General features: G+C 46.1%; 2 protein-coding genes across 2 annotated transcripts in view; one reads left to right on the top strand and one right to left on the bottom strand.

The window, feature by feature from the left end:
* Positions 1 to 15,856, bottom strand: part of slc5a10 (solute carrier family 5 member 10) — a 153,772-nt gene that overhangs the window by 74,754 nt on the left and 63,162 nt on the right. The window lies entirely within an intron of this gene.
* The window catches only part of LOC119978445 (protein FAM83G-like), a 40,798-nt gene that overhangs the window by 13,864 nt on the left and 11,078 nt on the right, over positions 1 to 15,856 (top strand). The window contains exons 3-4 of the mRNA XM_038820094.1: positions 12,981 to 13,105; positions 14,340 to 15,798. Coding sequence (XP_038676022.1) covers positions 12,981 to 13,105; positions 14,340 to 15,798 — 1,584 coding nt within the window. The remainder of the gene's footprint in view (positions 1 to 12,980; positions 13,106 to 14,339; positions 15,799 to 15,856) is intronic.

Genomic DNA, 15,856 nt, shown 5'->3' on the forward strand with positions numbered 1-15,856 from the left:
AGAACAGAAAGTACTCCAGGTGTCATCTCACCAATGTCCTATACAATTGCCGCAACACTTCCCAATTCAATTCCATTAGCGATGAATACCAAAATTCCACTTGCCTTCCTTATTACCTGCTGCACCTGTATACTAACTTTCTGTGATTTATGCATGAGGATACCCAGACCCCTCTGCACTGAAGCAGTTTGAGGTTTCTTTTCATTTAGATAAGGTGCTTTTTTATTCCTCTGACCAAATAGATAACCTCACACTTATCAATGTTAAATTCCATTTGCCAAATTTTGGCCCACTCACCTAACCTATCCATATCCATTTGTTAATTTCTCATTTCCTCATTAGCATCTTGCTTTCCAACTATTTTAGTGCCATCTGTAAATTTGGCGGTAGTACATTCTATCCCTGCATCCAAGTCATTAATATAGATTGTAAATAGCTAGGGCCCTGGGACCAAAACCTGTGGCACACCCTCAATACAGCTTGCCAACCAGAAAAAGTCCTATTTATCCCCATTCTCTGCCTTCTGTTGGTTAACCGGTCCTCTCCCCAAGCTAACATATTGCCCCCAACCTCGTGGGATCTTACCTTGTGTATTAACCTTTTGTGCAGCACTTTATCAAATGCCTTCTGGAAGTCTAGGTACACTGCATCTACAGGACCCCCATTATCTACTTTGTTTGTTTCATCTTGAAAGAACTCTAGCAAATTAGTCAATTTGATTTACCCTTTTTAAACCAGGCTGACTCTGATGGATGGTGTTTTGAATTTCAAAGTGTTTGTTCAATGACTTCTTAATGACAGACAATAGACTAACTGGTCTATAGTTTCCTACTTTCTGCCTTTCTCCCTTTTCGAACAGGGGTGTTACATTTTTCCAATCCACTGAAATGTTTGGAGAATCCAGGCAATTTTGGAACATTCTAACCAATGCCTCCACTATCTCTGCTGCACATCCTTTTAGACCCTAGGGTGCCAGTCATCATACCCTGGGCCTTGTCTTCCTTTAACCCCAATAGTTTGCTCAGTACATTTTCCCTAGTGATAGTGATTGTGTAAGTTCCTACTTTCAACACTTCTGCATGACTTGTTACTATTGGGATGGTTCTAGTGTTCACCACCGTGAAAAACCGAGGCAAAATATTGATTTAATATCTCTGCCATTTATGTGTCCACGTTATTAACTCCCCAGTCTCGTCCTCTAAGGGACCAAAGTTGACTTTAGCTACTCCCTTTCTATATACTTATAGAACTTTTGTTATCCGTTTTTATATTTGCGCTAGATTTCTTGGATAATTTACCTTTGTTTATTTTATTACTTTTTAGGTCACCCGTTGGTCATGTTTAAAATTTTCAACAATCTTCCAGTCTGCCACTAACCTGTACAATATGGCATGCCTTAGATTTTGTCTTTGTTATCTTTAACCTCCTTGGTTACTAACGATACATTTTCCCCCGTCTTGCAATCTTTCTTCCTCTCTGGAATAGATTTTAGTTGGGAGGATTGAATATCTCTTAAAATGTCTGCCGTTTCATCACTGTCCAACTTTTTAGTCTTTCCTCCTCAGTCCACGAGGGCCAAATTGTTCTCAAGCCGATTCAGAGAATAACGGAGCTAGAGGACACGACCTGAGCTGGGAGTGAGGGGAGGAGGGAAGGAATTTTAATTAATCAGTGCATAAGAGTTCCCGTGGTCCGAGGTGGTGGCTGGAGAGGCAGGATGAAAAGAGTGGTGGGGTCCCTGCACAGTCCCAGTGTAGTGGAGATTTCCCGACGGTGGAACCGGATGAGGAATGGGGTGGGCAGGCAATGGAAAAGCAAAAATACGACAGATACTGGAAATCTGAAATCAAAACAGAAAATGCTGGAAATACTCAGTATCTGTGGAGAGAGAAACGCAGTTAAGGGATGGGACTTTCCGGCACCCCCACTCCAGCAGAGGCCGCCTGCCATTGGCTGGCAGTGGGATCACCCAGTCCTGCCGTTGCTAACGGGGTTTCCTGTTGTTTGCACCCTCTGCTGCCAGGAAACTCTGATGGGGATTTAACCATCGGCAGAACGGGAAGATCCCACTGACGGGAACAGGCAGAAAATCCCGCCCAATATTTTCAATCAATGAAATAGCCTAAAAATTCTTTCCAGTTCTGATAAATGGCCACAACCTGCAACATTAAATAAAAGAAAATTACCGCAGATGCTGGAATCTGAAACCAGAAGAGAAAATGCTGGAAAATCTCAGCAGGTCTGGCAGCATCTGTAGGGCGAGAAAAGAGCTAACGTTTCGAGTCCGGATGGCCCTTTGTCAAAGCTTTGTCAAGGTATTTAAAAGACCAGTCCTTCAAATATTTGAAAAAGATACCTGGGCGGGATTCTCCCTACCCGGCGTGACGGAGGGTGCCGGCGTAGGGGAGTGGCGCCAACCACTCAGGGTCGCGCCTCCCCAAAGGTGGGGAATTCTCCCCCACCTTTGGGGGCCAGCCCCACGCGGAGCAGTTTTGCACCAGAAGACTGGCGCAAACACCCGGCGGCAGTCGGAAGCGGGCTGGCCGAAAGGCTTTCGGCGGTCGGCGCATGCGCCGGCAGTGACGTCAGCGGCAGCTGGCCGCTGACGTCACTGACCGGCGCATGCGCGATGCGGCTTTCTCCTCCGCGTCCGCCATGGCGGAGGCCGTGGCGGCGCGGAAGGAGAAAGAGTGCCCCCACGGCACTGCCCCGCGGAGTGAGCGGGGGGCCCCGATCGCGGGCCAGGCCTCCGTGGGGGCACCCCCCCGGGTCCGATCGCCCCCCGCCCCCCCAGGACCCCGGGGGCCCGCTCGCGACCGCTGAGTCCGCCGTTTCAAAGGTGTGGTGTAAACCTCGGCGGCGGGGGAGAAGGCCTCCCGCGGCGGGACTTCGGCCCATCCGGGCCGGAGATTTGAGGTAAGTTTAAAAAAAATGAAATCCCGCCGGCGCCAGATGTTTTCACAGGCTGCCGGCGGGATTTGCACAAACGCCGGTTTATGACCGGCGGGAGAATTCAAAAACCTGCGGGAGCGGAAATAACGCCGCTTCCCGCCTATTCTCCGACCCTGCGTGGGGTCGGAGAATTTCGCCCTGGAGTGTTGGCAAAACAATGGTTGGTTGCTGTTTCGCTCTTGTCTGTTGACATAGGCCTGAGGGGTTATATTACTTTGTTAGTGCGACAAGACTGATTGCACACCATTCGTTATCACAGTAGGGTGCCTGCCATTTCATAGCTTAATTAACAGCTACAAGTGGTTATAGACTTTTTGTGGCACAATGAATTCCAATGCTTGTTGTTGTAAGGAATTGGGCCCTTGAATGAAATGTTTGATGTTATAAGACTTTATGCAGTTGTAGGAATGCAAATGTTGCCAATTGATTTTTATGAATGAGTCTTTTTTCACAATAATGAAGGTTGCATTAGACACTTACGGATGTATTTGACATTTATCTCTCTCTCTGCACGGGTCCCGAAATCTCTCCATGGTAGGTGTGAGGGCAAAATGGGCGGTGGGTAGGGTGCATGGGTTGGTACTAAGTTGGAATAGAGGCTATATAAGGCCATGGGGATTGGTGGAGGAGCATAGGTTGGCATGGAGGATCTGAGGTGCCATGGGTGGCAGCCACTTTTAAATGCCATGTTGATGGAGCTGGGAATTCTCCCATCTCTGCGTACCTGACCCTGGAGGGAACATCTGGCTGATGTGTAACAAGCTTGGGGAGCTTTTGGACCTTTACTATGCAAAGCATTCCGTCACAGGGATTGTACTCGTTTAAAGACATCTGTTGTAGACTAAATCATGGAGATTGACGGCTATGATTCGCCAACAACAAATTCTTATTCTATCATGCGACTACTAGGATGGTGTTAGGTGAATTCTCGGGCTTTCTTCTAGAATTTCCTCTCTTCCTAACAACAAAGGGGAAACATCAGAAAAAACTAAATATTGTCCCACATGTGTGCAATGTTACATGAGGAGCCACTTAAGGTCTGGAAATGATTTTATTCTTCCAACTCCCCAGCCAAATCCCATCAAGTCTAACGTGAAAACCCTTTCTTAGTTAAGTTCAGCTCACTGAACAGAAATTCTAAATTTCACTTTGTCCTCTTACACAAACTTCTTCACATCTTTTCTACTCAACAGTGTGTGGGGCTGAGGGGCCGTGCAGATTATCACTGTTTATGCTGCAGTGCCATTCGCTGTATCACCAGGTTGCTATGCACTTAATCATCCTGAGTGCATATTTAATCTATTCCGATCGCAAACATAATTCAGGACAATAAATGTGCAACGTGATTAACTGGAACTTCCTGTGCAAAGGGCACATTTTCCCAATTCATTGAGAATGACATATCTATTCATGTCACTGAAAGTTTATAGATCAGGGGTGGGCAAACTACGGCCCGCGGGCCGCAGTCTTTATGCGGCCCACCAAGTCATTTAAAAAAAAAAAAAATTTTTTTTAATTTTAAATTTTTTTTTTAAGGTTAATGGGGGGGGGGGGGGGGGGCTGTTGGGTTACGTACTGGTATAGGGTGGATACATTGACTTGAGTAGGGTGATCATTGCTCGGCACAACGTCGAGGGCCGAAGGGCCTGTTCTGTGCTGTACTGTTCTATGTTCTATATGAGGCGCCCAGAATCATAACCGGGTGAAGTAATTATTTTACTTAATATACTATGCGGCCCTTTAAAATTGTGAATTTCTGAATGTGGCCCTTGCACGGAAAAGTTTGCCCACCCCTGTTATAGATCAACATTAAGTGATGGTGAAGTGGGGTGGGTGATTTAGGCCATATGACCTGTTTCTGTGCTGCTGGCTCATTCGCAACTTTAACATGGGTGCAACTACATCCATCTTTTTGATTTTTGAATTTATCTTTAGTTCGAAACAGCTTCAGCTACTCAAGCAACAAGCAAATTGGGCCTGAGTTGGGAGACAAAAACTCTATCCAATCCCCTGATGTTAGACCCCGTGTTGTCATCTATTTAAAAAAAAAATTTAGAGTACCCAATTAATTTTTTCCAATTAAGGGGAAATTTAGCGTGGCCAATTCACATATCCTGCACACTTTGGGTTGTGGGGGAGGGCGAAACCCACGCAAACACGGAAGAATGTACAAACTCCACACGGACAGTGACCCAGAGCCGGGATCGAACCTGGGACCTCGGCGCCGTGAGGCAGCAGTGTGTTGTCATGTATTTAATTGACCTCTCTAGGCAGGTAGATTTTGGGCGTATTGTCATTGTCACCTAGACTTGTGTGGATTAATAACAGTCCCTAAATGGATCTTCAGGGGCTGGAATCTTGAAAATCTCTGGCTGAAAAATCAGTCGTTAATTGTGCGCTGCCTTGAGAATTTAGCACAAGGCTAAATGCATCCATGGGTGCAATGAGAGGAACCTAACCCTCTAACAAATACAAATCCATGAAGAGAAAACATAACGAGAAATAATGAAATGTTCATTTTGTCTCTGATGAAGAAGGTGAGGGCATGGGGCCTTACTCCATAGTCCAACTCCCACTACCCAGAGCCACCTTTCTGATGTATGAGGGCATTCTCAGATTGACTCTGCAGCTATCCCTGCTTCATTACCCATAAGAGAACACTCTCCTTTTACTCATCACCTCCTCCCAAACGATGGGCTAAGATGGGAGCTTAAAAAACATAACCGGGCAGGAAAATTGCTATCCCACACCATGCCACTTCAAAAAGTAACATGTTAGAGATCACTACTGAGGTACTAATTGCCGAATGACCAATAGTCCACCAATCTGCTCCCTTAACAAGTTATATTTTCTATCCATTGAAAATGAATGGATGAAAACCTCGCCTTGTGTGGGTTTGCCCTTCAAGTATAAATAGTATACAGTTTAATTGATGAAGAAAACAGATTCCGGTAAACAAAAACTGGTTATGGAAAGTTAATTGGTAGACAAAATGAGAAATAGATGTACCCCCTTTTTGTATCCTAGTTAAGTAACATAATTGTCCTAAATGTAATTACGTACATGACACATGCAGAGCGTATTGGCGCTTTCCTCTTGGGTTGTGTGATTCACTTCCTGTCAGCCTTGGAGCAGGTTTTACCCCAAATTATCTTGACCAGGAATGATTGATGACACTGTCTTGAATATTTAGTATCAGCTATCCAAGCAAAACCGCAAAAAATCAAAAAGGGTTTCTGGGATGTTCTGTCAGCCATTCAATAGCAGCAGGCTCTGAGGTTCACTGCAGTTCTACAAAGAAAGGGCAAACGGATCTTGCCTCTCTTAAAACACCTAAAGAACTTTGTGGCCCATGATTGAGTTGTCATTGTAGTTGTTACGTCAATGAACATGGCAACCAGTTCCCACAAACAGCATGATGCAAACGTTGATCTATTCTTGGTTGTTGCTTGAAGCAAAAATGCCAGCATCTAGACAACTCCCTGACCTCCTTTGAGAAATGCCGTAAGATGTCCGATTTCAGCTCAAAGCAACCTGCCGCCAGTACTGCGCAATAGCCCTTAAATACATCAGTATTTCTAGTTCCACAGTGATCACGTTTTCCGTCACATTAAAAGTGCAAATTTTATTTTTGGAGGAAGGTTAGAAAATGCAAAAACACATTTTCCTCTCCCATTAGAATGCAGTTCTTGGAAGGCAAGGAAAATCTATGATTGTACTGGGGCTGCACTGCATATAGAAACACTTTAACAACTTCCTCTTCCTCCTTCAAGTACCATGCCCTAAGAGGGCATTGCTGAGCATAGACTTTCATTGGATTGGCTCATGATTATTGGTCAAATACTGCAGTGACTTTAAATGGTGACCTGTGCCTCTGTGAGGCAGTGTGGTATTCCTCCACCCTGTTTCAGGCTATTGGAATTCTCCCCCTCGTAACCTTGCGGTGAGCAACGTTTGAGAGGTTTCTTGGATTAATAAGTTTTCGGGATGAGTGGAATGGATTGCGATCATGGAGCACATGAGCTTGGTAGATGTTTAAAGTAATAAGAAATGTGTGGAACCAAAAGTACAACAGTCATTGCTTAGGTGCTAAAGGTGGAGTTCGATCTAGATGGGCGTCTGCTTACCTAAAGGTGGAGTTCGATCTAGCTGGGCATCAAGCAGGCGAGACTGAGTCATATGAAGCCCTCATAGAAACATAGAAAATAGGAGGAGGAATAGGCCATTCAGGGCCCTTCAAACCTGTTCTGCCATTCATTATGATCATGGCTGATCATCCAACTCAGTAACCTGTTCCCGCTTTCCTTCCATATCCTTTAATTCTTTTAGCTCCAAGTGCTATGTCTAACTCCTTCTTAAAAACATATTGTAATCAGCTATCGGGCGGAGAATCCCTTCCGACGCCCAAATGGCGCCAGTTTGACGCTTGCTTTCAAGACTCCGCCCCCACCAAAATGGCGTCATTGCATCACGCACCGCACGCCTTTGAAACGGCATTGGCGCATCAACGGAAGGAACTCTCCTGATATTTCATCCCTGATGGGCCGGGTTCTGGACCGTACAGTTGACGTATGGTATGAGCGGTCGGGAACTCGGCATGGCGGCTGCGGACTGTGTCTAGCGCCACCATACTCTCCGGGATTGGTGCCGCTTGCTGGGGGGGGGGGGGGGTGGGGGGGTGGGGGGGCTTCCAAGAAGCCTGGGGGGACTGATGGTGGGTGGCCAGGCATGGCCTATGGGGTTTCATTTGGCTAGTCGGGTACGCGCACGGTCGGCGCTATGTTGCACGGCGAGACCAGAGACCAGCCGTTCTCTGGCCGTTTTTGGTGCGGAAGCCGAGAGTTTCACCCAGCGGCGCTGCAAGCCCCTCACTGGTCCCGGAATTGGTGAGCATTCGGCACCGATTTTGGCATTATAATTCTCCGTTTCAGCCGGCACTTAGCTGCTGAAACGGAGAGTCCAGCCCACAATGATTTGGCCTCAACTGTTTTCTGTAGTTGAGCATTCCACAGGCCGACTGCTCTATGGGTGAAGAAATTTCTCCTAATCACAGTCTTCAATAGTTTACCTCATATCCTTAGCCTGTGACCCCTGGTTTTAGACTGTCTTGCCATCGGGAACATCGTGCCTGCATCTACTCTGTCTAGTCCTGTTAGAATTTTATAGGTTTCTATAACATCCCCCTCATTCTTCGAAACTCTAGTGAATATAACGCTAACCGATTCACTCTTGCGTCATGTCAGTCCCGCCATCCCAGGAATCAGTCTTGTATACCTTCACTGCACTCCCTCTTTTGAAAGAACATCCTGTCTCAGATAAGGAGACCAAAACTACGCACAACATTCAAAGTGTGGCCTCACCAAGACCCTGTATAATTGCAGCAAGACATCCCTGCTCCTGTACTCAAATCCTCTCCACGTGCTCCACCTTTATACTTACTTTCAGTGATGGGTGTACGAGGAAATGGAGGTCTCGTTGAACATTCCCCTCTCTCAATCCTTTCAGATAATCTGCCTTTCTGTTTTTACTACAAAATTGGATAACCTCACACTTATCCACATTGTACTGCATCTGCATTGCATTTGCCCATTCACTCAACTTGTCCAAATCACACTAAAGCATTTCTGCAATCTTCTCATGGCTCACAACCCCCCCCCCCCCCCCCCCCCCCCCCCCACACACACACACAGCTTTGTGCCACCTGCATATTTAGAGATATTACATTTAGTTCCCTCATCTAAATCTAATGTGTATTGTGAATAGCTGGGGTCCTAGAACTGATCCCTTCAGTACCCCACTGGTCACAGCCTGACATTTGTAAAGAGACCTGTTTATTCCTCCTCTTTTCTTCCTGTCTGCCAACCAGTTTTCGATCCTTCTCAATACACTACCCCCAATCCCATGTGCTATAATTTTACAAGCTAATCTCTTATAAGGACTTTGTCGAAGGCCATCTGAAACTCTAACTGAACCACATCCACTTGCTCCTCCTCGTCAACTTTACTAAATTACATCTTCAAAGGATTTCAGTAGATTTGTCAAGCAGGATTTCCCAACCGTTAAATCCATGCTGACTCTGTCCGATTCTGCCACTCTTTTTCAAGTGTTCTATTATTAATGCTTTGATCGACATTAGCATTTTTTCCACCACCAACGTCAGGCTGATGGTCTGTAATTCACTTTTTTCTCTCGACCTCCCTTTTTAAATAGTGGGGTTACATTAGCTACTCTCCAATCTGTGAATTGTTCCAACATCTATGGAATCTTAGAAGATGGCCACCAATACATCCATTAATCCTAAAACCACTTCCTTAAATACTGTGGGATGTAGATTATCAGACCCTGGGGATTTATCGGCCTTGAATCCGATCAATTTCTCAAGGGATACATTCCATCTGCCTGAATCTGGTCGTGATGTTTACAATGTCAAGTTCACTAAGTTTAGTCACAAACTTAGTTTTATCCAGGTTCCTTTACGCAGTGAAGCATGAAGCAACTCCTTAGCACGGATTCCTGATGCTTTCTGGCATTTCACATACCTTGGGCATGTGGTTACAGGCATGTTTGAGTCAGTGAAGTGTACATGGCCCATAACCACGAGGTGATGCAGATCCTGATTCTGACATGAGGCAAAATAAATTCACAGCATGAGACATTTTACTAGGTTAAAGGCAGGCGGCTGCTGTTGGCCTTCACCATTAAGAGGGATTTGTGTCAAACCCTCCTTAAAGTATAAACTTATCCACCTCCCATAGAGAAAGATATTTATTCCTTTGACTCCAGTTGAAATAAGCATTGACCATTTCTTTAAAGGCATTTGATCTAAAAGCTCATTTCGGTTTTATCAGCTATAGTCGTGTTCTCGACTCAACCATCTTCAGCTGCATCACTAATACTTCATTGTAACAGCTGACATGACAACATGTGCACCATACAAATTCCAGACAAAGATAGTCTCCAACAAGAGAGAATCTAACCATTGCCTCTTGACATTCAATGACATTCCCATTATTAACTGAATCCCCATTATTAACATTCTGGGGATAACCATTGACCAGAAACTGAACTGGACATATAAACCTTTACTTGTCTCACTTCCTCCAAATAAAAGCTGTGGATATGGGTACCCAAATGAGCCCCAGTTATGCCTGTTTTTTGTTGACTATGTGGAACATTCCCTTTCCCAGTCCTACTCGGGGCCCAACCCACAATTCCCCCCACCCACCCCTCAGTTACATCGCCGACTGTTTCCGTACCAATTCATGTTCTCGCCTGGATCTGGAAACATTTAGAGATTTTTGCTTCCAATTTTCACCCCTCTCTTGTCTTTCCATTGTTGATCCTTCCTTGACCTCTTAGTCCAGGGGTGGGCAAACTTTTCCGTGCAAGGGCCACATTCATAAATTCACAATTTTAAAGGGCCGCATAGTATATTAATTAATAGTCCCAGTTGTAACCAATTAGCGTGCAGCATATACCTCAGCGCTTCCCCCGGCGGCATCCTGCCTTTAGCCCTCTTTTTCTCTACTTTTCAAAAATGGCGCTTCACCCGGTTATGATTCTGGGCGCCTCATATAGAACATAGAACAGCACAGGACAGGCCCTTCGGCCCTCGATGTTGTGCCGAGCAATGATCACCCTACTCAAGTCAACATATCCACCCTATACCAGTAACCCAACGCCCCCCCCCCCCCCCCCACCCCCCATTATCCTTATTTAAAAAAATAAATTAAAAAATTTTTTTATGACTTGATCTTGGTGGGCCGCATAAAGACCTTGCGGCCCGCGGGCCGTAGTTTGCCCACCCCTGTCTTAGTCTATCACCGGAAATGAAAACCAACCATCGATGTTCATTACAAGCCCCCCACCGTTACCACAAAGTTACCATGATGACAGCTCCTCACACCTTCAAACCAGAACCATGATCATGTTCTCCTTACCGTCTCTTTTCACCCCACCAGCCATCGCAATAAAATAATCACTCTCTACGACATCCTGTCCCAACCTCCATTACACCCAATCTCTTGTCCCCTCCCGATGGCCCTTTTTCTTGCAATAGCAGAAGGTGCAACACCTGCTCCATTACCTCCTCCTTCCACATTGTCCAAGGCCCCAAACATCCCTTTTAGGGGAAGCAGCATTTCACTTGTACAGCCTTCAATTTGGTCTCCTGTATTCACTGCCCTCAATGTGGTCTCCTCTACACTGGGGAGATTAAACACAGAGTGGGTGACTGCTTTGCGGAATATCTTCACTCAGTCTGCGCGCATGAACCCAACCTTCCTGTTGCTTGCCATGTCAACTCACCAGCTTGCTCTCATAACCGCAAGTCCCTTCTTGGCCTGCTATAATGCTCCAGTGAACCCCACGCAAGCTGGAGAAACAATAGCTCATCTTCCGATTGGGCAAATTACAGTCTTCAGGGCTCATCATTGAATTTGACAACTTTAACTGGGAGACTTTCTCGTCCATCTTGACCTTTTTCTTTAATCCAAAAAAGGTGTTTCTGTCCCAGGGCGGAACTCCCCGACCCCACCAGGCCATCTGTCACTTGTTTTGCTTGTTTGAGTTCTAGAGCGCGACTTAATGGGGAAAAACAGAGTCCCGTTATGGATGTATTTAGCGTGGCGCCTCTCAGCACCTGAAACACTGGGAATGACCCCACTATCAAACGGAACTCTGGCCTCAGTGAGGAACATCCGCCAAGGCCGCATTAACCTTAATTTCCTAAACTGATGAGCTCCTGAATCTGCCCCGATCTCTCAAACCGTTTCCCACGGCAGCCTCCAGAACACCCCCGCCCCCGCACTGGCCAATGCCCCAACTTACTTGTTAGGGGGGGTCCTCAAGCCCCACCTCTCACCCCACTTCATAAGGGCAGAGCACCCCCAGAGGCACAGGCACCTGCCACCCAGGTACCTTGGCACTGCCAGCCTAACACCCTGGTAGTGCTAGCTTGGCAGTGCCACCTGGGCACCCTGGCAAGTCGCGAGGTGTCCCGAGAGCGCATAGCCCGCTAGAGGCCTCTTGTGAGATTTAACCACCGTGTTGCGTCCCAAGTCGGGCGCGGCAACGCCCTTCGATCGGGCCCCTGTTCTCCTATGAACACATTCTACCATCCTACCTCGATGTCACGATCAGCACCTTCAATAGTCCTCAACATTGCCGTTAGTACTTCCTTTGTCTTCTGCCCTAAACATCTTTGTACAATCTCTCCTAGCTCACATTTAATTTTCTCTATCTGCTCCTCCCCCTCTTAAACAGTATAAAAACCATCACATTTCTCCATCTCCTTAGCTCTGGAAGGGGGGGGGGTCAAACAGACTTGAAACATTCAAGCACGGTGGCCTAGTGGTTAGCACAACTGCCTCACGGCGCTGAGGTCCCAGGTTCGATCCCGGCTCTGGGTCACTGTCCGTGTGGAGTTTGCACGTTCTCCCAGTGTCTGCGTGGGTTTCGCCCCCACAACCCAAAAATGTGCAGAGTAGGTGGATTGGCCACGTTAAATTGCCCCTTAATTGGAAAAAATAATTGGCTAATCTAAATTTAAAAAAAAAACCTTACTTTAAAAAAAAAAGACTTGAAACATTCATTCTGATTCTCTCTCTATGGATGGTGCCAGGCCTGCTGAGTTTTTCAAGCACGTTCTGTTTTTGTCATATTTTATTAGCAATATAAATAGCTAAAAGAGCAGGGCAGAAGCTAAGAATCCTACGGCGAGTAGCACATCTCCTGACTGCACAGAATGACGGATGTGGCAGTATCCTTCAGTCAAAGTTATGCTAAATTGCAACATAGGACATACTTTGACCATTGAAGCGGTGAACAGAAGTCAGTAGATAATGCCAGTAAACATGCATAATCAACCTTTGGAACATTCATTGGACATTTTGCCGAGTCATGCACTCGGGATGCCACGGAGCTGCTACAGGTAGAAATTGAAATCAAAATATCTACTGCAAAGTCGAACCTTTCTGCAAGTCAATTCTTTAAAATATGTAAAAATGTGTATTTCCTTGCTCCTGCAGAACCTGCGCGTCTGCTCTATTGGTGGGAATGAATTCAATACACGCTCAGCCAAAACTATAGCCGGGAGACAGATGCAAAAGTTTTTACTGATTGATGGAGACCGAGCAGTGTGTGGATCATACAGGTGAGCTGATTAAAAAGGGGAGAGAATTCAGGGGAGATTGTCAGCTTGTCCACCCTCCGTAGAGAAACTGAGGAGTTTCATCCTTTGACCAGTTGAAATATAAACTGACTGATGGTGTTAAATGTATCGGGGAGAAATATCAAATATAATTGCATGGAATTCACAGTATAGACAGGCCATCTAGTCCAGCACAAATATGTCAGTGTTTATTCTCCATTTGAGCCTTTTCCCACATTGCTTCATTCCCCCTGTTGCCATGCCCAGTCCCTATGCCGTGCTTCACGGAGCCCCGTTGCTAGCCCCGCCCGGGGGGGGAGAATCGGGTCCTGGGAGGGGGCGCATAGGCTGCCGTGAAACACGGCCAGTTTCACGGCAGCCTTTACGACTCGCCGCATTTGCGGAGAATCGCACCCATAGTCCTTAGCTTCGGAATTCTCCACAAGTGCAGGCACCTATAGGAATACTCCATATGTGGCAGTACATCCCGCATTCTCACCAGTAAAGAGTTGTCTGCCAACATCACCTACAACTTTGAGGTTTAATATTCTTGATAAACATTTGGTCCAATAAATTATAGTAGAAGAAACAATGGTGATACAATGGGCTGAATCTAACCAAATGAGAACAGAGTCCCACCAGCGAGCACGTTTCGCCGCATGTTTCTCGGTGCTTACAGCGGCTAGAATCACCGTGCTATCTAATGCGGCTTTGGTTAGATATGGGGCCTACAGAGGGGGATGCGAGGCCTAGACCGCACTTAGTCCCATTTCCTGCACTCGGCGGAGCCATTGTACCGGGAGCGCTAAATGCCGTCTCGATCTCTCGAGCTCCCGACGTGTCCCACGAACCCCCAAAGGGCCCCCAGCCCCCCTCCCCTTGTGCCACACCTCAAAGGAATTCGAACCTCAAACAGTTTTCACAGAGTTGCTTAGGCTGGGATTTTCCGTTGTGACGGGATCCGCCATGGGAGATTTGACTTTAGGTGGCACTGGAGGATTCCGACATTGGGTGGGCCGGGTAACCCTGCCCTTAGTTGGGAGTGTATCCATGCACCGCAGTATTTGGTGGCAAATACGACCTTTGTAGCATTTGTGTTGAAGTGTGGGATCTGACGGGGTGATTTCAACTTGTATAGTAATTAAGTAGCAAGAAGCAGAAATGTAATTTCAGGAAGATGCTGAGTTACTGCTTCGCTCTAAAACCGACACTTTCTTTTTTCTCTCTTTCCTCTTAGTTTTACCTGGACTGCGTCTAGACTTGATCGCAATATCATCACTGTGATTTCTGGTCAAGCTGTAGAAACATTTGATCATGAATTCAGGGAACTGATGCATTTCTCTAAAGAAGTTAATATGCACAAACTCGACTTGGCGCCAGATGTGTCCGAACCTGAACCCATTCAGCAAGTCCCTGCCCTCACAGCAGAACAAAGTGCAGCTATAGCCAGGAAGCTCATAAACCCCAAATATGCTCTCGTGCGGGCAAATATCCCCAATGTTGGTTCTGAGATCTCCGACAAAAAGGTCAACTTAAACGGCCATGGCAAGAAACGGCCAAATGATCCAGTTAAGGCACAGAAGACTGCAGACACCTGTGTCGAAGGGCTTATAACACACCCAGCTCTATTGGACATGCCCAAGATAGATATGTTTCTTTATCTCCCTACCTACCCAGAGATCCCTCAAAATGAAAAACAACAGCCGAATGGTTCCTTGGACACCAAGAAGGAAGACGTTGAGCATCATGGAAGTGACTCAGTGGAGATACTCACCCGAATAGGACCACATTCTTCCAATCAAGCATCGGCTCAACAAAAGAAGACAGCTTGCAATAATCCAGATGTGGTTCAGGCAGAGGCTTTAACTACGAAGACAGATCCATTTCAAAATCACCCTCAAACAATTGGAAATAACAGGGTCTCAGAAAATAAACCAGGAGTGAATTTGCCAGCCACAAATAAAAGAACTAAAACTGCAAAGGCTAAGCAGAAGCCAAACACCAATGTGGCAAAACCGGGGACACAATCGGCAGAAATGACTGCAACAACCTCCACACAAGACGACGACAAGCAGGTGAATGAAACATTGCCCGATAGCCCTGAGGCTTTAGAAAACCTACAGGTAGATTCAAATATATCAACATGTAGAGCACATGATGGCAGTCAAGCAGCTTGTGCTTTGGAGGGAGAGGATCATGACGAGGAGAATATAGCAGAGCTAGTTACAGAAAGCAATGAAGCCGAACCTGATCAGGGGACACCTCCGGAGGAGGCTGACGTAATATGTCTAGAGGACAACTGTCCATCAAATCCTTCCACAAATTACACTGGAGACTGGAATACAGACAGCAGCTCACTCCATGAACAATCTATCGCCTCTTCTGACTCCGATGACTTCTACGATTGTGACAGTATTGATAACACAATCAAAAGTTCAGCACCTCACCTTATGCTAAATGCTGTTGTTAATGAATTTACAATTGGAGAAGTGAACAACATTGTCAGCCGGGCCACTTTTGAGCGCCCCTTCAATAATTATAAGCAACTATCCCACTCGATGAACGACGTAAGAGAAAGCAAGATTACAGTCTCTAAAGATGTGAATGCTTTCTTCAAGGAGAGAGCTGCCTTGAGGAGGAAGGGTCTGGATAAATTAAAGATTGCGCTGGAGATAAATTATCAGGATAAATTCCAGGTAATATTCTGATCCGACATTCGCTGCCATACTTTTAGCTTATTTTGGCAAGTAAATG

Source organism: Scyliorhinus canicula, chromosome 15 (genome assembly GCF_902713615.1).
Source record: "Scyliorhinus canicula chromosome 15, sScyCan1.1, whole genome shotgun sequence".
Lineage (NCBI taxonomy): Eukaryota > Metazoa > Chordata > Chondrichthyes > Carcharhiniformes > Scyliorhinidae > Scyliorhinus > Scyliorhinus canicula.